Here is a 22,582-nt window from a genome sequence, read left to right as displayed (position 1 = left end):
AGGGTTACACAGTCTCCAAACATCAACTAGGTTAGTAGAACTCAACATATTATTCAAAACAGTCGAAGAGTTAAACAACTGAGAGGTTTCATTAGATCTGTCCAAGTGTTTATCAAGTACACAATTAAAATCGCCTCCTAAAATTACACGAGTATCAGAAAGATTAGATAATAAATTAAATATTTGTTGAAAGAAAGCTGGGCTATCAAAATTAGAACCATATAAATTCAATAAAGTAACATGAGTTACATGAATATGGCCCGTCACCAAAACAAATCGACCATTCGGATCACTAACCGTGGACTCGTGTCTAAATGGAACTGTTCTACGGATCAATATAGCCACTCCACGGGCTTAGCCGGAAAATGTCGACTGAAAAATCTGATTAGCCCAGGACCACCTGAGCAGCCTCTCTTTAGTAGGTTTCATATGCGTCTCCTGAACATATACAAAATCAGCTGCAAGCGATTTTAGGTGAGAAAAAACTTTAGCTCGTTTGTGCACATGCCCAAGTCCTCGCACATTCCAGCTCACAAATCTAATGCCACCACTTAGCGATGATGAATTAGGATTCACTCCAGAAAAAATAGATATCAATGTTATACAAGGGCAATTTATGTGTACACTGCTAAGTACAACATACCAACAACACAAAAAACATAATCCTCCAACCTCCCCCCATAGAAAAACATAATTATGATTATACCCTCAATGCCAACATAGTTGAGAGAAAAATGAAATAGTCACATACATCCTGATGCAAGGGGTTCCAAATTAAATATCAGCAATAATAAATTAGTTACTATCTTCCTTTATAGTTCCCAAAAAATCCTCAGCCTCACGTGGCGTAGAGAACACTTTGACCATGGAGCCATGCGTTACTCGTAAACTCGCTGGATAATAGAAACTGCACCGAGCTCCAGCATCCATTTGGCGTCCTGGAAGACCTGGCGCTGTTTCAGCACTTCTGTCGGGAAGTCCGGGAAGATGTGAATTGCCTTGCCATTGTAGTTCAAGGGAGACTGCTCCCGAGCAAGCTGTAGCATCTTCTCTCTCACCTGGAAGCGGTGAATCCACGCTATAGTTACCCGAGGATGGTCTCCTTCCCCGGGAGTGCGGCCACCCAAGCGGTGTGTTTGGTCAATATCCAAAGGCTTGTCAAAATTGTCCGTGCCCAAAAGTTTTGGGAGAAACTTGGACAAAAACTCCACCATGCGTCCATTTTCAATTTTTTCCAGGCAGGCCAACAATTTCAATATTCTGCTGTCTGGACCGACACTCCAGATCTAATACTTTCAGGCGAAGCGTCTCGTTTTCTGCTTGCAATTAAGCCAACCGCAGATACTTTGTCAAAGATGCCTGTGCTGTAGCCAGAGACGCTTCAAGACCGTCAAACCTTTCAGTCATCGTGATATTCATTTTCCAAATTTCAGCAAGAACCCTAGGAAGACTTTCATCACCATTAGCCCCATCTTTAGCAGGCTCCGAGATTGGCTCAGCTTCGTCAGCTGGTTCAAGGGAAGCTGTGTCGGTCCCATTCTGAGACTTTTCCTGCTTTTTAGCTTTTTCAGTCTTTGATTTGGGCATCCTGTTCAATTTGGGAAACAAGTGTGCTTCAAAGAAAACCGGGAGTCGTGAAGTATGAGGCAATAAATGTCCAAAATGTGAAGAGAGTATGAGGAATCACAGAAACACCTCGACTCCAGTCGGTGCTCACTAGCGCCCCCCAACCATACTGGGTGGTGTTAATGAGACGACCATCAGGATAACACTGAACAACAATTTCTTGTCATACTGTGTACAGCTAAATCAGAAATATTTCTGTCTGATTTGTTTTCTTTTTTATCTACTTCCTAGACACAACTCATTTAAAATATATGCAATAACCACTAAAACTGATGAAAATAAAACATTTGGACAAAGATGGAAATAATCTGTCATGTTGTCCTGTGAGAATACGTTTCCTAAAGTACTATTTGGAAGTCTGTAGTTCTAATCTAAGAGTTGTAGTTTGACCAGCAGGAGACTAGAGCTCTGAAAATGACTGTGGTGAAGTTTCACTCCCTGAGACCGAACCTATGAAATATTCTGAAATATTTAAGCTTTATGTAGACGTCCTGGAGCCTTCATCTCACAGCCAGCTGCTCACAGAGAAAAGTCTTATTAGTTTAACTCAGAGGAAAGCTTGTCCTGATAAAAATGAGTTGTAGTGCCTTGTCCCCTTTACTGGGATTGGTGTTGTAATAATTTTTTACTGATGAGTTTTAGATTATGGAATTAATGTTTGAATATTTACCAGTTTTTTTTTTACCAGTCTAGCAAAGATACATACTTTTTCACCTTCTGCCTCTATGTTGGAGAACGAAGGTAATGGGAAATATGGTCTCAGTCGTGGAGCTCTGGATGCAAAGCAGACAGTGCGTTTATTTACAGTGCTCAAAAAACAGTCTCAAACATTAAAAGAAGTGCAACAGTGTGTCTGTGAAGGTTCTCAGTAATCCAGGTCATTGTAGTCTAAGGAGCTTGGAAAGAAAAGCATCTGGACTTCTTTAGGTTGCTTGAAGATGTTTCACCTCTCATCCGAGAAGCTTCTTCAGTTCTAGGGTCAAATGGTGGAGAGTCCAAGATTTAAACCCCGTGGGAGTGTCCCCCCAAAGAGGGACAAAAGGACCCCCTGATGATCCTCTACCTAATCACATGAGCCAAGATTTGACTTCAAGCAACCTAAAGAAGTCCAGATGCCTTTCTTTCCAAGCTCCTAAGTGCAACAGTGGTTTTCTCCAAATTCCCAGTGGTAGTGCAGCTGAGTCTCCCCAGTCGTAATGCTTCTCCTCTGGGTGATAATCCTAGCGAGCTCCTTCTCTCCAACCCTCCGCTCCGTACTTTTTCCTCCTAAAAGACAACAGCAACAGATGAGAAGGCTAACCGGCTAAAGCTACGTCACCAATAACAAATACACTTTACCACCGAGCTTCGAGTACAATCCAGTGTCGACTGCCATCCGGACACACCGTTAAATACCGCAGCCCAAAACAGAGTATGATTAGCGGCAGCTGGGTGGAAGATTAGGTGCAGGTGTGTCGGCTGCCGGGCGGAGATGCTTCCGGGTCAGGGGTCGCCACACTCTCTACCCCGGAAGTGCAGCTCCCATACTAGCTGGACCCGGAGAGCGGGGAGAAGGACAAAAGGGAGAGAGACACACAAGCACACCACAAGCAGGTTGTCCGGGGAGGACCGTCCGACCATGACACCCCCAAGATATCAGCTCAGCGTGGGTCTGCATAAATAAAGATAAATCAGTGCAATGGAAACATGACACACAGTTCTATAACTCTATATAAAAGCCATTTATTCCTTTTTGTTTGTATTATTAAAAGAGGAGGGGTCGGGGGAGGGTCTATGTTTATATAGGCAGGGAGAGGAAGTCTGAAAATACAGATGTGATAAAGATAACGAGAACAGAAGAATCACACACATAAATAATAAATGAATAAATATATAAAGAGGAGCTACTGGAGCCAGTGTGGACATAGAGGCTAGTCACCAGTAAAACCCAGAGATGGTACAGAAGGTGATTTGTTGGTGTTCCCATGGATTGTCTCCTTTCCTTAGTCTTTCCTACCTTTCTGCTTTCTTTGTAATTGGGGGTGAGACAGGCAGACAAGAAAAGCAGCTCATTAGTGTTGATGAAATCAAATGAAACATCACTTTGTTTCTAGACTGAACACTGCCTTCAAACAGCAAAGTATGTCCACTTTCACTCTACTGTGACCATCAGAACTTCTGCACCATCTTTTGCTTTTGGATATTTTTAGCAACAGTCAGTAAATGATTTTACTGATAAAGAAATGTGTTCACAGAGGGAGGAAGAGGAAGAGGAGCGGTGTTTGTGAGGAGGAGCAGCTGTCCTGCTGTGCTTTGTGTCAGGACGTCCTGAAGGATCCAGTCTCTACCAGCTGTGGACATTGGGTCTGCAGACAGTGCATCTGCCCATACTGGGACCACTCTGCTTCATCAGGAGACTCCTCCTGTCCCCAGTGTGGAGAAAGATCCAGAACCAGAGCTGGACTGCAGACAGCCAGTCAGAGCAGCTGTGTACAAAGTAAGACTGAACATCTGTCTGCTGATGGACTCATTTCTGAAAACTGGACTTCTTGTTGTTGTTCAGACACTGAAGAGTTTTCTTTCTGTTTTTCTTTCAGCAGATGTTGGTCTGCAGGAGGTTTTAGATGAACATAAGATCAGTCTGAGGAGGAGATGTGAACGTGTGACTGAAGGAAGTGATGAAACAGGAAGTAGAAGCCTCCTCAACAGAATCTACACTGAGCTCTACATCACAGAGGGACAGAGTGAAGAGGTTCATACCCAACATGAGGTGAGGCAGCTGGAGACAGCTTCCAAGATGGACGCCCTCCATGACACTCCAATCAGATGCCAGGACATCTTTAAAGCCTTACCTGACCAACAGAGACCCATCAGAGTGGTTCTGACCAACGGCGTGGCTGGTGTTGGAAAAACCTTCTCAGTGCAGAAGTTCACTCTGGACTGGGCAGAGGGCTTGGAGAACCAACATGTCAGTGTGGTGGTTCTGCTTTCATTCAGGGAGCTGAACCTGATCAGAGATGAGCAGTACAGTCTTCTGGAGCTGCTCCATGTTTTCCATCCAACATTACAGAAGGTCACAGCAGAGAAGCTGGCTGTCTCTCAGCTTTTGTTCATCTTTGACGGCCTGGATGAAAGCAGACTTTCATTGGATTTCACCAACAGGAAGCTGCTGTCTGATGTCACACAGAAGTCATCAGTCAGCCAGCTGCTGACAAACCTCATCCAGGGGAATCTGCTTCCCTCGGCTCTCGTCTGGATAACTTCCCGACCTGCAGCAGCCAATCAGATCCCTCCTACATGTGTTGACAGGCTAACAGAAGTACGAGGCTTCACTGACGCCCAGAAGGAGGAGTACTTCAGGAGGAGATTCAGTGATGAAGAGCTGTCCAGCAGAATCATCTCCCACATGAAGACATCCAGGAGCCTCCACATCATGTGTAGTATCCCAGTCTTCTGCTGGATCACTGCTACAGTTCTGGAGCACATGTTGACTACAGAGCAGAGAGGAGAGCTGCCCAAGACCCTGACTGGCATGTACTCACACTTCCTGCTGGTTCAGACAAAGAGGAAGAAGAACAAGTACCATGAGGGACATGAGACGAGTCCACAGGAGCTGACGGAGGCTGACAGGGAAGTTCTTCTGAAGCTGGGGAGGCTGGCGTTTGAACATCTGGAGAAAGGAAACATCATGTTCTACCAAGAAGACCTGGAGCAGTGTGGTCTGGATGTGACAGAGGCCTCGGTGTACTCAGGAGTTTGTACAGAGATCTTCAAAAGAGAGTGTGTGATCTTCCAGAAACCAGTCTACTGCTTTGTTCATCTGAGCATTCAGGAGTTTCTGGCTGCAGTCTACATGTTCCACTGTTTCACCAACTGGAAGACAGAGGTGCTCATGATGTTCCTGGGACAAACATATGGGAAATCATCTCTGGATGGTTTCCTGAGCAGAGTCATGTATAAATCCCTCCAGAGTAAAAATGGCCACCTGGACCTGTTTGTTCGCTTCCTTCATGGCCTCTCTCTAGAGTCCAACCAGAGACTCTTAGGAGGTCTGCTGGGTCAGACAGAGATCAGTCCAGAAACCATCCAGAGAGCCATCGACAACCTGAAGGGGGTGAACAGTTATAAATTCTCTCCTGACAGAAGCATCAACATCTTCCACTGTCTGATGGAGATGAACGACCTCTCAGTTCATCAGGAGATCCAAGAGTTCCTGAAGTCAGAGAACAGATCAGAGAAGGAACTCTCTGAGATCCAGTGTTCAGCTCTGGCCTTCATGCTGCAGATGTCAGAGGAGGTTCTGGATGAGTTTGACCTGAAGAAGTACAACGCATCATGGCGGGGACGACAGAGACTGATTCCAGCTGTGAGGTACAGCATGAAGGCTCGGTGAGTCCAGATGTGATCATTAACATCATTAAACAGTGTCAGTAATTTTTGACATGATGTAATTTAATGTAAACAGTGTTCCTCTTCATACAATAGTTTATTATGCAGTCAAATAAGCCATCTCTTCGATGCTTCTCTTTTATATTGACTTAATTAATTGTTCTTCTCACATGAAATGTTCTGAATGATCAGTCCCCATAAAGTCCTTGTGGTGCTGTATTATCCCACTAATAACACTTTGCTTTCAAACTTTTAAAATTAGAATGGGAGGCAGAGCCTTCAGTTTTCAGGCCCCTTTTCTGTGCAACCAGTGCTCCCAGTTTGGATTCAGCAGACTGACACTATCTGTGCTTTCTTTGCTGTGAACACTCTGGCTGATTAAACACAGTGGAACTTTTGCTTTAATATACACTCTGCAGCCACTTTATTAGGTACACCTGTGAACTCAAATTCATTACAGTCTGACACTCAGTCTGCCAGTCAGACATATTACAGGACATTGTACTCCAACCAAAACGAGAAAGTGAGGGGAATATAAATCATTTTAAATCCACGAGTCTCAATTCAGTTGGGAAAATATTAATACTTAATGAATAAAAGAAGAAGACACCAGGTAACTGGCAACTTGAATTAACATGAATCACTCTAGATGTTGAGAGTAGGGCTGCTCTGTTATTTCAAAAATCATAATCAACAAACCAGGATTAAACAGAATCCATGAAGCTTCAGTAACCACAGAGGTGTGTGTCTCCTCATCTAAGTGATCATCCCTATTCTGACCTGTTCAGACTAGAATTCTCTGATCCATTGACACAGATTATGTCAGGGTATCTCCATACCATGAGTGACTGAGCATCTGAAATTAGCAGAAATGTATCAAGAACAGTGTTGGGCAAGTTACTTTGAAAAAGTTATTAATTATAGTTACTAGTTACTACTTCAGAAAAGTAACTGAGTTAGTAACTGAGTGACAAGATTCTAAAAGTAATTAATTACTTGAAAAGTAACTATTGCGTTACTTTAAAAAAAAAAAAAAATTTACCCTCTGGGGTCCAGGGTATAATTGGCCATTTTTAACTACTTTTGGTTTTCCCTCCACATTTCACCTTTTAAAACTATTTTGCCATGTTTGGTATCATTCTTTTCAGCACAACCTCGCGTGTCTGAATTTACAGTTATGTTTTCATTTTGACATACTGTATTAACAGAATTGATCTAAAATCAGACAAAAAACATAAAATCCGAGTAGAAAAAGTTATATTTTTTACTGTAACAACCACAAACATGTTTATTGAATCATATTTCATAACTTTAAATGCAAATATTAATTGTCAATTTTAAAATCCTATGTACAAATTTTTGCAAACAACAGTTATTTGCATCCATTTACCTTTTACCCTTTTTTAAAACAACCATTTCAAACTATTTAAAGAACAATCAGCTGTTCTTCAATAAGATGCCACACAAATTATTTGTGCCACTCCAAAAACATAACTTCTGTCCACTATAAAGGAGAACATCACAGCCTGATACCTGCAGGTCTGACAGCAGCAGGTGTATCACTGCTGTTTCTACCTGGAGACAGCAGTCGCCTCATTGTTCTGACACACAACACAAAACTATCCACAACACTACACACTAACTACACAAGACAACACATTAACTACACACTCCAAACACGCTAAACGTCACAAATCTCTCACGGTCTGCTTCTCTCCACCCTGGGGAAGAGGGTAACACTACCTGGGTCTGGGTGCAGTTTCCCCCTCTAGGGGCAAGGGTACCTAGACCTGGGGTATAGCGTACGCTTGGGGAGTGTGATTGTGTGTACAGTGTCTCTTTATGTCTGTCTCCACGTTGGTTGAGTGCTGAGTAATTGCATATGAGAGCATGAGGGTGGGAATGGATGTTTGTATCTGTGTGTGCCTGTTTGTCTGTGTCTATATGTCAGGTTGGGTATCAGACGCCATCTCTCTGGGGACATCTCAGGCCCTCCAAGGTTTGGAGGCCTATCTCCCCCCACCACTTCCCCTGCCAGTGGCAGACACCCTCAGACATCGGTGCGTTGGTGGTTCTTTGTGTCCGGGGATGGGCGTTCAGGTACACACTGGCTCACTCCTGGTGGCTGCTAATCGGGGCCTGGAGCCTGGGGCTCGGTCACTCTGGCACAGCTGGCTGCCGGCGGAGCTCACGGGCACGCCACTGCAACCCTCCCTGGCTTCTGCTCCACGGCTGCTGGTGACCCCTCATCTGGGACTCTCCTCAGCTCTTTCTGGGACAGTGGCGCGGTTGCCCCTCTGTTGGTGTTCCTTGGTCTCTTGTGTTCTGGGGGCCTCTGGATGTCTGGAGTTTTGATCTCCTCCATACCTGCTTCATGCCCTGGAGGACGGGGCTGTGGCTCCCCCACACCCTCTAGCAGATCATTACATGAAGGAACCTTTTAAAAAAAAACAAGCGCGCTCATGCTCACAGGTGTACACACAGGTGATCACACACACAAACTACATCCTTTTTGGCTCCTACCTCAAAGCACACTGTGCTTAGGAGGTAGGTGTGATGTTGTTTATTACTCTCGTTTTCTTCTGCTTGTTTTCTTCTTTCTTTCTCAACAGGTGATCCTGGTGATCGATATATGTATTTTTTGTCTGTTTGTTTTGTTGGTTTTTGTTTTTTGCCCTTTATCACCGTTCCTCTTCCCCGCTGGGCATCTTTCTTTGCCTTTAGACCAGGGGTCTCAAACTCGCGGTCCGCGGACCATTTGCGGCCCACGTCACCTCTACTTGCGGCCTGCATATTGATGTGAAGATATATTTTTTAAAAATTATTATATGAAAAATGATGTAATACAACGGCAGAGTGTTACAGGCATGGCCCTTTAAGACTATAGCCTCATGGGCGGTGTAGTCCTTGCTGCAGGGAGAACGTGTGGGACCGCCCCTCCCGCTGTGTGTGTGTGAGCGTGAGGGAGGGAGAAAAAGGAAAGTCGAAAAGTACGAGGTGCTACCAAGCAGAAACGGGAGATGGAAGCATGTAAATATAAAAATAACCACTGCAGCCAAAAAGAGTGCCTGACGAGCCCAGTAAGCTATTAAGACTTGACTTTACACCGTGTTCGTGTTTTCCTCCAAAACAATAAAGTTCTGCTGGAGCAGCCTTTCAATGCCTCTCTCTGTCTCTTGCTAGCACAGTTGACCCAGACAGTAAAGCTCATTCCCGGCTATGAGCCCGACACGGAACCCAAAGTATTATCCAGAGGTCCCCTTACCGCGGTTCAGAGCTGTGGACGTGGCCGAGGTAACAAGAGAGTGCAAACATGGTGAGAGATTGGCTGTGTTAGTTCAGTGAGAGATTTATTTGGAAAGAAAATAATTTTCACTTGCAGTCGAAAACTAATGTGTACACTTATGCCTGCATTTTTATTTTGTTAAATACAAACAAAATTGTAGCAACAGTGCTGCCACGTGTCTGGCCAGAAAGAGCTGTTTATTTGGTAGTTCAATGAAACTACTGTACTATACTGTACTATACTGCTGAGTGACTGTCTTCTGCTCGTCAAATGCATATGACAAATGAAACGGAAAATGTTTGCAATTTTGTCTTGTTACACAATATTTGGAATTAAATAAAACAAACAAAACACTACATTTTAGGAAATATTAGTGGGTGTTTTCGTGTTTGTTTTTTTGTACTACTTGGACACTAAAGTGGCCCTCCAATGACATGACGGTGCCAGAAGTGGCCCGCGGCTCATTTGAGTTTGAGACCCCTGCTTTAGACAATAATTCTGATGGCAAAAGAACCAAACGGGACAGGCGGGGGGAAAAAAAACAAAAAACCCCCAAATCTCTCACATCTCAAAACTCGCTCTCTCTTTTTCTGCTCTCTCTCTCTCTCGCACTCGCCGTCACTCCTAAAACTTCCCCTCTTCCTAAACAACCAAATGCAATGTTGCCATATCATTTTTTGATTGGTCGACATGGTACATTTTTCCACCAACACGAAAGGGGTGGTTTTTTTTGTTTTGTTTTTTTTATTTTTTGGTCGTAAGCAGAGAGTGCTTGCTTGCGCTGTCCTAAGACCGTAAACGTGCTGAAACTATTCAGTAAAAAACACAGTGTATATGTTGTTTATCATAACTCTGGTTTAGTAACACCGTTACTTGTAACGCCGTTATTCGCATCACTGATCAAGAGAAGAGAATTTGCAACAGTTCAGTACACAATCTTCACACAGTGGCTCCCCGTGGTGAAGTCTCCCAGCTCCTAACAGTGCATGACGGTGATGTGAAAAACAGCTACTCCAACACATTAATCCCCAGTTCATGGTATAGCTCCTGTGTTCTCCTCTACTCCTCCAACTCCAGGTGCAAAAGACAAAAAAAATGAGAAGGTAATCCAAAAGAGGGCGTCAGAAAACAACACACGTCCGCGGCAGTACTAATAAGCTTAGTTCAATGATCCAGCACTAGGGATGGGTATCGTTTAGGTTTTATCCAATACCGGTGCCAAATCGGTACTTTTGAAACGGTGCCGGTGCTTAAACGGTGCTCAAACCGGTGCTTAAAGAATGGAGAACACAAACTTCGTCCAAAAACCTCTCATGTTTTTATTTTTAGCAGTGTCTTTTTTTCTGCAAAATGATAAGAACCGTAACAACATATAAACATCATCTGTGCAAAGATTTATGTTTTTAAAGTAAAACAGTGAAAAATTACAGCGCTGTCAATACATGAATATCCAGACGTTGTACAAAAATGTCCAATTCTGGCACACAATTGGACACCATGCAAGTTGATTTTTTTAGGTATTTAAGAGCAGACATTAATTAATTTTATTAACATGCCTAAAAATGCTTTTTTTAAAAAATACGTTTTTGAAGAATTAACACACATTTACATGGTAACGGGCCTTTTCTGCGCATGGAGCGTTTAATTGGCCTCTGGCCCTTTAAACTCTGAGGGGCTTTAACTTTGGTTTCTTTTGGTCAATTTGCGTGATTGACACCTCTTTTTAATTGTTTGAGCCAATAGAGTCACAGTAACGATGCCACGTTCACGTTACTTCAACCAATCAGACGTTGTAATGCTAAAACCCACGTGGGCCCAAATTTACTGCATGTGACGTCTGTCCAGTCACGTGTCTATAAGTGGGTCTAAAATGGAGGTTGTTGACGGAAAACGACTATTAACGACAGATTAACACCAGGGTAAAGACTATTACAGTAGTCGAGGTGAGATGAAATGAAGGCATGGCTGGCTCTCTCAAAGTCTCTAAAACAGAGAAATGGCTTCACTTTAGCAAGTAACCGAAGATGAAAGAAACTGGTCTTGATTACAGCATTAATCTGTTTGTCAAACGTTAGATTAGAGTCAAAAATCACTCCTAGGTTCCTCGCAAAAGTTTTTTTTTTATAAATTTCTAAGGGGCCAAAGTCGCAGTGGTCACAGGGACCAAACACAATCACCTCTGTTTTCTGTTCATTTAAGTAAAGAAAGTTTAAAGACATCCATGCCTTAACATACTCCAAACAATCTAGCAAACCCTTCAGAGGACTCACAGATTTATGTTTCATCTTAGGCTACGTTCACACTGCAGGTCTTAATGCTCAATTCCGATTTTTTGATCAAATCCGAATTTTTTGTCTGCTTGTTCACACTACAAATAAAATGCGAGAGCAAACGCGCTCTAGTGTGAACGCTCAAAGCGGCCCGCATGCGCAAAAGAAGACGTCACACACAACTCGCTCTGTTTAGCGCCAGAGCAAACAATATTGTTTGACTGATGGCCCTTAATATAAAGACTTCGGACTTTACGTTTCCCAATTTTTGCTTTAAGTTATTTTGTTATTTACATAATAATGTAAATAACCTAATAATTATCCTTATTGCTGTTTTAGAGAGGAGCGGTGCTTCAAAGGATAGTTGCAGATTTCTGTCAGAATCTGCAGATTATACAGTACAAATAAAATGTTCACATTTCTCCAACGTTGTATTCCCAACAGTTTCACTGACATCTACACTGGATGGCCAGGAAGCGTTCGCGATGTCTTCTCGGGCGCTTCTCCGGTGCTGATAATTGCCATCTTGTGTCAGTGACGTAAAAGACAGATTTAATGCGACATGACCGTTCAAACAGCAGTCGCTTTCTAAAACATAGGATATGTATCGGATTCAGTACCACATACGAAAGTGACCCAGATCGGATTTGAAAATATCGGATTTGTGCCGTTCACACTGTCACACCATGATCGGATATGGGTCACATAGGGTCAAAAAAATCAGATTTGATGCGCTTTCCCCTGCAGTGTGAACGTAGCCTAACAGAAAAACCTCAGTTGGACAGATAAGATTTAAAGCACTCCAATGCAGTCCCTTTGATTCCGACACAGTGTTCAAGCCGAGAGATAAGAATCCTAGGATCTACAGTGTCAAAGGCAGCACTGAGGTCTAATAGTATTAAAATGACAGAATCTCCCAAGTCAGTAAAAGTTAAAAGGTCATTAAAAACTTTTAAAAGAACAGTTTCAGTGCTGTAGTGCGTTTTAAAACCAGACTGAAATACTTCACTAATGCCATTTTTATCTAGAAAGGTCTGGAGTTGAATAAGGACAACTTTCTCCAGGACTTTAGAAAGAAAAAGCAATTTAGAAATTAGTCTGTAGTTGGATAAAACTGCTGGATCCAGGTTTTGTTTTTTAATAATAGGTTCCACCACAGCATGTTTAAAGACGGCAGGGACACACCCAGACTGAAGACTGTTATTGACAATAAAAAGCAAACACATAATCACATTGTCAAAAACATCTTTTAGTAAACGAGACTGTGTCATGTCAAACACAGTAAGAGGAGCTGAAGCACAGATGTTTATCAGATTATGATGTCACTCTGTTTTCTCTTCATATACATTCAGTCTGTGTTTTTAATGCAGATTTTTTGATTTTATAATAACACATTTTATATTTTCTATATTCACAGACTGACTCAGTGTCGACTCTCAAAGACTCACTGTCCAGTTGTGGCTTCAGCTCTGAAGTCCAACCCCTCCCATCTGACAGAGCTGGACATGAATGGAAATGATCTGGAAGATTCAGGAGTGAAGCTTCTGTGTGCTGGACTGGAGAGTCCAAACTGTCGACTGGAGACTCTGAGGTGAGTTCACTGACTGCAGCTGTTGTTGTTTTTCTATATTTCAGGTCTTTGAAACGTTCTTTAGTTCCTAAATGTTCAGGATGTGTCTAAAGACAAATGTGAAGAAGTTTGAGTGCTTTCAGACATGTTGTGTCTTTCCAAACGACTGAACAACAGTTTTTCCTTTTGGCTCCAAACAGAAGTGACAGACTTGAGCAGGGTTCATTTAAAGGCTGACAGAAGTGGAGTGGTGACGGGGAGATGTTTGACAGGAGAGTTTTTCAGCCTCCACAGGTTCATGTTGTGCTCCATCAGTCAGTGAAGATGAAGTAGTGCTGATGAGGCTGTAGAGTGTGTGAGTGATGTGAATGAGGCTGTTAAAGATCTGATGATAGCAGATAAAAACAGGCTGCAGAGACTTTGAGCTTCTGTGGAAACCGAGAGAGAGGAAAGAAAGACATGAATGTCAAAGCTAATAAAGGTGAAGTTAGGAGTTGTGATGATGTTCATGGTATCAGAAGCTGATATGGCTGCTACAGAGACGACCCACACAGCTGCTGTGGTGAGGTGTGTGTTAAAGCAGAGGAACACAGAGCAGCCTAACACAGGCCCAAACATGACAACAAAGCAGGACTCAGGCTCTGTGAGAGGATTTCAAGCAGAAGCTGGAGAAGAGAAAGGACTCTGTTGGAATGACTACAGAAAGCAGGCAGCTGAGACCAGTCCAAGTGTTTCCATGGAGCCCAGTCTAACATTCATTTATACACTAACGTACAGAAGTGAATGAGAAAATAAATCCATAGTTTCAAATGTAGAAATAGTTCTCAGTTCATTGACAGAGTTTAATACAGTTCATGAGGAAATGAGAAATGTTCAAAACAGCAGCTGATAAGAAATCTGCTTCACAAAGTTGGATCCAATTCCTACAGTTTGTGATGCACTTGAACGCAGCGTGAGCAGTTCACTGCCTAACCCCACAGAGACTGTCAGTCTGGACTTTTCTTTATTTCTCCTGGCTGTCAGTGAGATTTCAGAGCAATCAGAGACTGTGGGTCTGTGTATGAAGTCTAATTCATGTGCAGTTGTTGAAGTTGTAGAATGAGAAATGGCAGTTTTGGGGTATTTCCTGCTTTCATTGTCCTGCTTGTGCTGATGAAAATGTTTATTGACGTGTGAATTCATTCTTCAACGCTCGATTCTGCCTTAACAACTTGAATTTTATTTTTGTGTAACACAATTCAACACACTGAGGCACTTGTTACATTATCCAACAATAAAAAAAGGAAACAGAGACAGCTGGCCTTCAAAGTAAAAGCTGCTCCTTTTGAATTGTGTTGGGGGTAAAATGTAAGAAGAGCTGAAGCACATCAATGATCTACGTTGGATCTGCCACTTCCATGTAATCACATCATTTTAATGTCATTATGTTGTGGATCAGATGTGGAAACATCACTGCCTATTTTATTGTTCACACTAAATCCATGTGGCCACGGCTGGATGTTCAGCTTACAGAGCCCTGGGCACAAATGTGTGACGGACCTTAGCAGCTGGATTTGAATGCTCGGCTTCTTTTCCTTCTTCAATAATTAGATATACAGGGCACACAGTGTGTGTACAGAACAGCTAAAATCATTATGTAGGCCTCACCGGAATATGGAAAGGAAGCATCACAGTACAGCTTCACTGAAGCTTTAAAGTCTCTGATATGAAATGAGAAATGAAGCAGGAAGACAAATTTTCAGAAATCGTAATATTTCTTTCCATTGCTATGCGGATGATATCCAAATCTATTTTCCTCTGGATTTGGATCTCCAGTCCCCGCTATTGCCGTTGTTCAACTGCCTGCGTGATGTTAGAGACTGGCTTCCGCACAACTCTCTCACCCTTAGTGAAAACAAAACAGAAATTATCATCTTTGACAGTCACATGCCCTTGAAACAGCTATCGGATACCTTGGGATGCTATGCCAGTCATCTTTCGTTTACTGTCAGAAACCTTGGAGTAGTGCTGGATAGTTCTCTCAAATTAGACAAGCAAGTGGCTGCAGTGGTGAAAACCAGCTTCTACCAACTACGCCAAATTTCTAAGGCAATGCCCTACTTACGACATAATGACCTTGAAAAGCTCATTCATGCTCTTGTTACTTCGAGATTGGACTACTGTAATTCTCTTTATTTAGGCCTCCAACGTTCCCTCATCCAACGCCTGCAACTAGTCCAGAATGCCGCAGCACGCCTTTTAAGTGGCACCAGAAGACATGACCATATCACACCCACCCTCGCCAACCTTCATTGGCTCCCCGCCAAATCGTATCGTTTTTAAAATCCTTTTATACACTTTTAAAATTTTAAATAACCTGGCACCCAGCTACTTAATTGACCTCCTTGACCTATACATCCCCACGAGAGCACTCAGATCCTTTAACCAGGGGCTCTTAATGCAACCAATGTCTTGACGGAAGAGTAGGGGGGATCATGCTTTTGCTTTTGCTGCACCAAAACTCTGGAACAGCTTGCTGATTGATGTCCGTGTGTCGGAATCCATCCAATCCTTTAAATCACGTTTAAAAACCCACCTGTTAAAGCTTGCCTTCCAAACAACTTACTTTTTAACTTTTCCCCGGTTCATGCTTGTTACCACGTCACCATCTTATAACTGTATTTTCTTTTGCTGATAATTGTATTTTCCTGCTCCTTTACTGCTGTAACCCCGCAAATGCGGCTCGTCTGTGAAGCACTTTGATGTACCTGGGACTTTTAAATGTGCTATAGAAATAAAATTGAAACTGAACTGAATGAAGCAGCCAGAGCTTTTTCATGAGTGGAAATCCACTGTGATTGTGAGCTGCTGCTACAGCCTCCAGATTAGCCAGCAGCTCATCCTGCTCAACATTTTCTCACCAACTTTGATGGAAGCCCAGTTGTGCGTGGCCCCTAAAGCTCTGGTCTGAGTGTGTGTTGGATAATCCGGCCCAGGATGAGGCCAAACTGAAATGGGATTAAATGTCTGTCAGGTATTTGAGCTTAGTGTAGTGTCATTTTTGCACAATTTAAAACCAAACAAAACCTTTTTTCTGTCTTTTCTATTTAATACTGTAGACTTTCTTTGATACTGGAGTCAAAAGGAGCAGCTTTTACTTTGTAGGTGAGCCGTCTCCGTTCCCTGTTCAGGTTGGATGCTTCGGTGCGTTGACTTGTGTTACACGTCTGGGTCCAAAGTTCACACGTTGGTCAGGCAGCATTAACTGTTGAAGAACGAACTCACAGCTGTCAGCACACATTTGAATCAGCACAACAATAAAAGCAGGAAATCCCCCCCAAAACGCTCCGTCAGTTGATTCATGACAAATGCCAGTTTGTGCTTCATCATTACCCAGGGTACCTCTGTGATTATTCTCATCATGTGTGTGACTGGATTAATCCCACATGGACCAACAACACTGGTCTCTATGTGCAGCTGGCTGTAAGACGAGCGGTCAGGGACTGTCTACAAAGTGAAACACTGAAAGAACATCATCCATAAATATTGAGTAATAACTGGACTCTCATACAGCGTGACTAAAATGCCTTTAAACATCATGTTATCCTGCTGATCAAAGTCCAACACTGAGTTTGTAAAAACATGTTTGTGAGTCATTTTGTTTGGTTTATGAGGAAAATGATTCAATAACTTCCTGCTAATACACAACATTTCATCATATCAGAATCAGAAAACTTTATTTATCCCTAAGGGGCAATTAACAAACAACAGAGCAGCATAACGTTGAAGATAAGGACAATAAGAACAGGCAATAAGAGTGAAATAATAAATACACAGAATATACAGTATATACAGTTTTAAAATTACACAGTTTTAAAATTAAACTGACTGAAAGGCGAATAAATAACTGTAAGTGACTAAAAGTGAATAAAGTGTTGGTAGTATAAGAAGAGTGTAGTTTATGTCTATGGGTGTGGGAAATGATCTGCTGGAGTTGAAAAGCAGAGTGGCTTTGGGGACAAAGGTGGCGCTCCTCCTCTCAGTCCTGCAGGAAATGCAGCGGAAGCGTCGCCCAGAGGGGAGCCATTGAAATGCGGGGTGAAGAATGTGAGAGGGGTCGTCGATGATTTCTGCTGCCTGTCTAAGGGCCTGTTGGCTGAAAACCTGAGCCAGAGTTCTGACAGGCAGGCCAATGATTTTAGAGCACACTGATGCAGTCGTGCTGCAGTCTGTTCTTGTTCTAAAGGCTGAGGGAGTGGAACCAGCAGGTGATGGAGAAGGCCATGATGCTTTCCAGGAAGGCATAGTAAAAAGTCATCATGATGGGTGTGCTGACTCCAAAGGAGTTGAGTTTCCTAAGGAGGTATAGCCGTCGGTGGCACCTCCTGAGAATCTCCTCTGTGTTGGCAGAGAATTTCAGGAGGTTGTCAAAGATGGTTCCCAGGTATTTGTACTCCTCAACTACCTCCACTGGCTTCCCGTGGATGGTGACTGGTTGTGGTGACTGAAGCAGCCAGATCCCTCTGCCTACTGGAGAAGGTCACCACCATCTCTTTGGTTTTGCTCACGTTCAGTTCAAGTTTGGAGCTTTCACACCACTCTACAAACTCCTTAAGAGTGGGCCCGTGGTGTTGTGAGGGGCCTGACAGCAGTGACAGGAGAACTGTGTCGTCAGCATATTTAACCAGGTGACAGTTGGGCTGTGTGGATCTGCAGTCATCGGTGTAGAGGATGAAGAGCAGGGGTGAGAGCACACAGCCCTGGGGGGAGCCAGTGGAGGTGGAACGGAGACCGGACAGAGAGTTGTTGACCCGAACTTTCTGAGTCCTGTTGGTCAAAAAGTCCAATATCCACCGGATCAGCTGATCATCCAGGTGAAATCTGGAGGAAAGTTTAGTGGCCAGGATATGAGGCTGCAGAGTGTTGAACGCTGATGAGAAATCAGCAAACCGAAGTCTGGCGGAGGAGTCAGGGAGCTCCAGATGTTTGTGGATGTAGTCAAAGATGAAGACGCCATCATCGACATCTCTGCGTGCACGGTAAGCAAACTGGAGTTGGTCCATCAGGGGGTCAGTTGCTCTTACGATGTGCTGTTTCATGATCTTCTCGATGGCCTTCATCACCAGGGAGGTGAGGGCCACAGGACGATGATCACTCAGAGATTTTGGGTTGTTTCTTTTGGGGATGGGGATGACTGTGGAGTGTTTTCACAGCTGGGGGACGGTGTGACTGTCAATTGAGTGTTGAAAAGGAGTCCGGAACACGCTTCCCAGTTGCCCTGCACAATGCCACAGACCTCGACTGCTGATGTTGTCAGGGCCGGGTGAGCTCCTCTCCCTGGTCCTCCTGAGGGCTCTCACCACATCCTCAGTCCTGACGGTGAGTGCAGAGCTGCCAGGTTTGAGTGAGGATCTGGACTCCTCAAGCTGGGCCATGTTGTCCGTCTCACACCTGGCGTAGAAAGCGTTGCGGTCATCAGGGAGGGAGGAGGGGTTGCTGCCCTCCACCTGGATGGTTCTGGAGGTGGTGACCGCAGTATTCACAGAGGCCATGGTTTTGAGGCCCTGCCAGGCTGAGTGTAGGTCCCCTGTGGTGAATTTTTTTTCAACAGTGTTTTTATACTCCAGTTTAGCAGTTTTTATGGCCCTTTTGACCTCCCTGTTGACCTCCTTTTTGTCCAGTGCAGAGCCGGTGAAGAAAATCCTCTTTTTTTTTATTAAGGATTTCCTTGAGCTCCTTGGTGATCCAGGGTTTCTTGTTGGGGTAGATGGAGACTGTTTTTGAGGGGATAGTGTTGTCAACACAGAAGGAGATGTATGATGTCACTGTGTTGACTTGTTCGTCGATGTCATCAGAGGGAGAAAGAAGGCTGTCCTAGTCAGTGGCTTCTAAACATCCTTGTAGGGTGAGGATACTTTCCTCTGTCCACTGCTTGATGTTTTTGGTGACCTTTTTAATCCTCTTGATGACTGGGGTGTAAGCAGGGGCCAGCAGGATGGTGTGATAGTCTGCTGAACCGAGAGGGGGGAGGGGTAGGTCTTTAAATTCATCTGGTACAGAGCCATAGCATTTATCCAGAGTCTTCCCCTGACGTGTGCTGCGTGTAACATAGTGTTGGTGTCCTTTAAGCGACTTGTCAGGGGAACAGTGGTTGAAATCACCCAGGATGAACTTGGGAGAGTCTGTACAGAGTGTTGGTGATGTACTCTGTGGCTTTAGCTGCATCAGCTCTGGGGTGGATGTACACCAAGATGATGGTAAATGGACTGATTCTTATATAGCGCTTTTCTACTCTCACGGAGTACTCAAAGCGCTCTATACAACATGCCTCATTCACCCAATCACACCCATTCTCACAAGCACTTTATCTACACTTAGTGCTTTCTAACGACATTCATACACATTCATACTCCGATGGATGCATCGGAGAGCAAGTTGGGGTTAGTATCTTGCCCAAGGATACTTGACATGCAGACTGGAGGAGCCAGGGATCGAACCACCGACCTTCCGATCAGTAGGTGACCTGCTCTACCTCCTGAGCTACAGCCACCCCAATGATGATGAAAAGCTAAGGGAATTCTCTGAGGAGGTAGTAGGGGCGCAGGAAAACAGCCAGGAGCGCGATGCCTGTAGTGCACAGCTTCTCCCTCACAGTGACTGTAGAGCACCAGCGTTTGTTTACATACAGACACACGCCACCACCATGTTGCTTCCCGGTGTGTTCGTGGTCTCTGCCCAGATGAAGAGGTGGTGAAAAGCCATCAATGTGCAGTGCGCTGTCGTCGTCGCTGTTGTTTAACCACAATTCCGTGAATGCCAGAACAGAGGCAGTTCTGTACTCATGCAGGTGGTTGACGCAGGCTTGCAGCTCATCCAGCTTGGAGCGGAGAGACCGCATATTAGCAAGGATAATGGACGGGAGCACTCGTTGTTTGTGTGTCTCCCTCTTTAGTCTGGCTCTCACCCCACTCTTCTTTAATCCCCTCCTGGTTACCTTGTTATTGTGAGTTTTTCGATTTCCGTGTCTACGGAGTATTTCCAGCATCCAACATCAGCATGGAGGAGAGGAAGGCACTCACATCACTTAGCAATGACAACACAATTATCATCCTTCCGGCAGACAAGGGTAGGTGCACAGTATTGCTAAACCAGAAAGACTATCATGAGAAAATTTTGTCACTGCTCAGTGACGAAAATACTTATGAGCCCCTGAAATGAGAAAAAAAGGAAGTGGTTACAGGAAGAGGGTGATAGACTGTCTGAAGCAGTTAGAACAAGAGAATGCTATTGACTGGACCTCATACCACAGGCTGTACCCAGGGGAATCTACACCAAGTCTGTATGGTTTACCGAAAATACATAAGCAGGGTGCATCTTTAAGACCGATTGTCTGTATGATCAACTCGGTCAAAGTTTCTGGCTTCGATCCTCAACCCGCTGGTGGGCAGCTCTGAACACCACATCCAGAACACCTTGGATTTTGTTGAGAAGGTGAGAGATGTCATTGTGGAGGCAGATGAAACCATGGTCTCGTACGACGTTACATCTCTCTTCACTTGCATCCCAGTCACGGAAGCGTTGGAGGTAGTCCGTAAGAGATTACAGGATGACACCAACCTCAGCAACAGGACCACCCTCAGCATCGACCAAGTGTGTTTGCTTTTGGAACTGTGTCTTAATGTCACCTATTTCACATACAAGGGTCAGTTCTACAGGCAGAAACATGGGTGTGCCATGGGCTCCCCAGTTTCTCCCATTGTGACCAATTTGTACATGGAAGAAGTGGAAAAGAGGGCTTTGCTATCCTACCCTAGAACACCACCAAGTCATTGGTTCAGGTATGTGGATGACACTTGGGTAAAAATCGAATCTCAGGATGTACCACATTTCACGTATCACATTAACTCGGTGGACCAACACATCAAATTCACCAGGGAGGATATGAAAAGTGGCAGGTTAGCCTTCTTAGACTGTGAGATTTCCATCAGTAATGGGGGACATCTAAAAAGTGATGTGTAACGTAAACCTACTCATATGGATCAGCATTTAAGGTTTGACTCTCATCATCCACTGGAGCACAAACTGGGTGTCATTAGGACCAGTGTTGGTCAAGTTACTTGGAAAAAGTAATCAGTAACTAATTACTGATTACTTCCCTCAAAAAGTAATCCCGTAACTTTACTGATTATTTATTTTCAAAAGTAATTAGTTACTTCTTAAAAACATGATTTACAACCTGAATAGGTAATAAAGCGATAGATCTTTCAGCCCAATTCTACTTTTTCTGCATAATGCATCATATAAAATGTAATTAAATGGAAAAAGTCTCTTTTTAAAATTTGTTTTATTAGTTTTAATCTTTTAACTTTATGCATCAAGCAAAAATTAAATTATATGCAACATTCTCTGACTGGAAGAAATTTGTTTAACATTTAAACCTATTTTCTGCACATTCCAGCACATAAAGTAAAATAGTTTTTTGTGTTTACACTCACTCTTTCAAATAAATGCAAGTGAAACACAGTAGAAAATAAATAAAATCAAAGACTCAGCAGTCCCGTTGCTCTATTTTCACCTGTAAAGCAGGAGTGGGGTAGGCAGAGGTTTACCCTGGTGCAGGTGTGCCGCAGCGGTCAGTGGAAGAATCCGCGAGTTTCTCTGTGAATTTCCCATTCCGTGGCAGCGTACTCGGTGCTTGCTTGGAAGTTTAGGGGTTTTTTTTCGCTGTAAAAATAAGTTTTCTTCCCACACACTGTACAGCAGGCACTAATGTTTTTGTCATGTGGCAGCACGAGGTGTGGATGGAATAAATACTCTTCACAATTTAAAAGACAACGCCACCCTGGGAATTTCACCCAGAGAATACTGCATCTGAATAATGCTAATTACCAGGAAGACACTCAGATCCGTTATACTCAATACAGAGATGTGGTTTAGTGATAAAACAGACAATTTATTAATAATTATTTAAAACAGCATATAAACCCACAAGCATAAATATCAGTATACAAATATTCTAAAAAGTATTCAGAGCCTAGGCTTACCAGTGGAGGGGCAGGGATGACACGCACAAAAACAACTCCAAAAGAAAAGAAAACTCACCAATTCACAAGTGCAGCACACTGTCACACGCTCACACTAATAAACTAAAACTGCAGGTGTGTAACACTCAAAGGGTTCCACCACCAAGGCACCCCAGTCTCCTCCACGTCAGGCCCTCCGCATCTGAATAAAAGAAACAAAGAAAATTATAATATATTTCAACAAAACTAATATGCACACGCTGGGGATAGCCTAACTGCAGGAACACACTGGTGATCCGCAGCTAGAAAAAGGGCCTCCTACCAGTGGTGTAACAAAACCCAAACTACAAATCAAAACAACAAAGAGCCAAACATACAAACTAAATAAAACCTTAAATCTGGAGCAGACGGAATCACCGTATTACTCCAAATTGCCGTCCGCCCGACTAGTTTAATTTTA

General features: G+C 43.5%; 1 protein-coding gene across 1 annotated transcript in view; it reads left to right on the top strand.

The window, feature by feature from the left end:
* LOC134620315 (NACHT, LRR and PYD domains-containing protein 12-like) overlaps window positions 1-22,582 on the top strand; it is a 290,226-nt gene that overhangs the window by 243,650 nt on the left and 23,994 nt on the right. Inside the window, exons 4-6 of the mRNA XM_065470093.1 lie at window positions 3,861-4,102; window positions 4,203-5,994; window positions 12,968-13,141. Of these exons, the coding sequence (XP_065326165.1) occupies window positions 3,861-4,102; window positions 4,203-5,994; window positions 12,968-13,141 (2,208 nt within the window). The remainder of the gene's footprint in view (window positions 1-3,860; window positions 4,103-4,202; window positions 5,995-12,967; window positions 13,142-22,582) is intronic.

The sequence above is a fragment of the Pelmatolapia mariae genome, linkage group LG3_W (assembly GCF_036321145.2).
Source record: "Pelmatolapia mariae isolate MD_Pm_ZW linkage group LG3_W, Pm_UMD_F_2, whole genome shotgun sequence".
Taxonomy (NCBI): domain Eukaryota; kingdom Metazoa; phylum Chordata; class Actinopteri; order Cichliformes; family Cichlidae; genus Pelmatolapia; species Pelmatolapia mariae.
The sequence above is the reverse complement of the archived record's forward strand: the minus strand, read 5'-3'. Positions and strand labels throughout refer to the sequence as shown.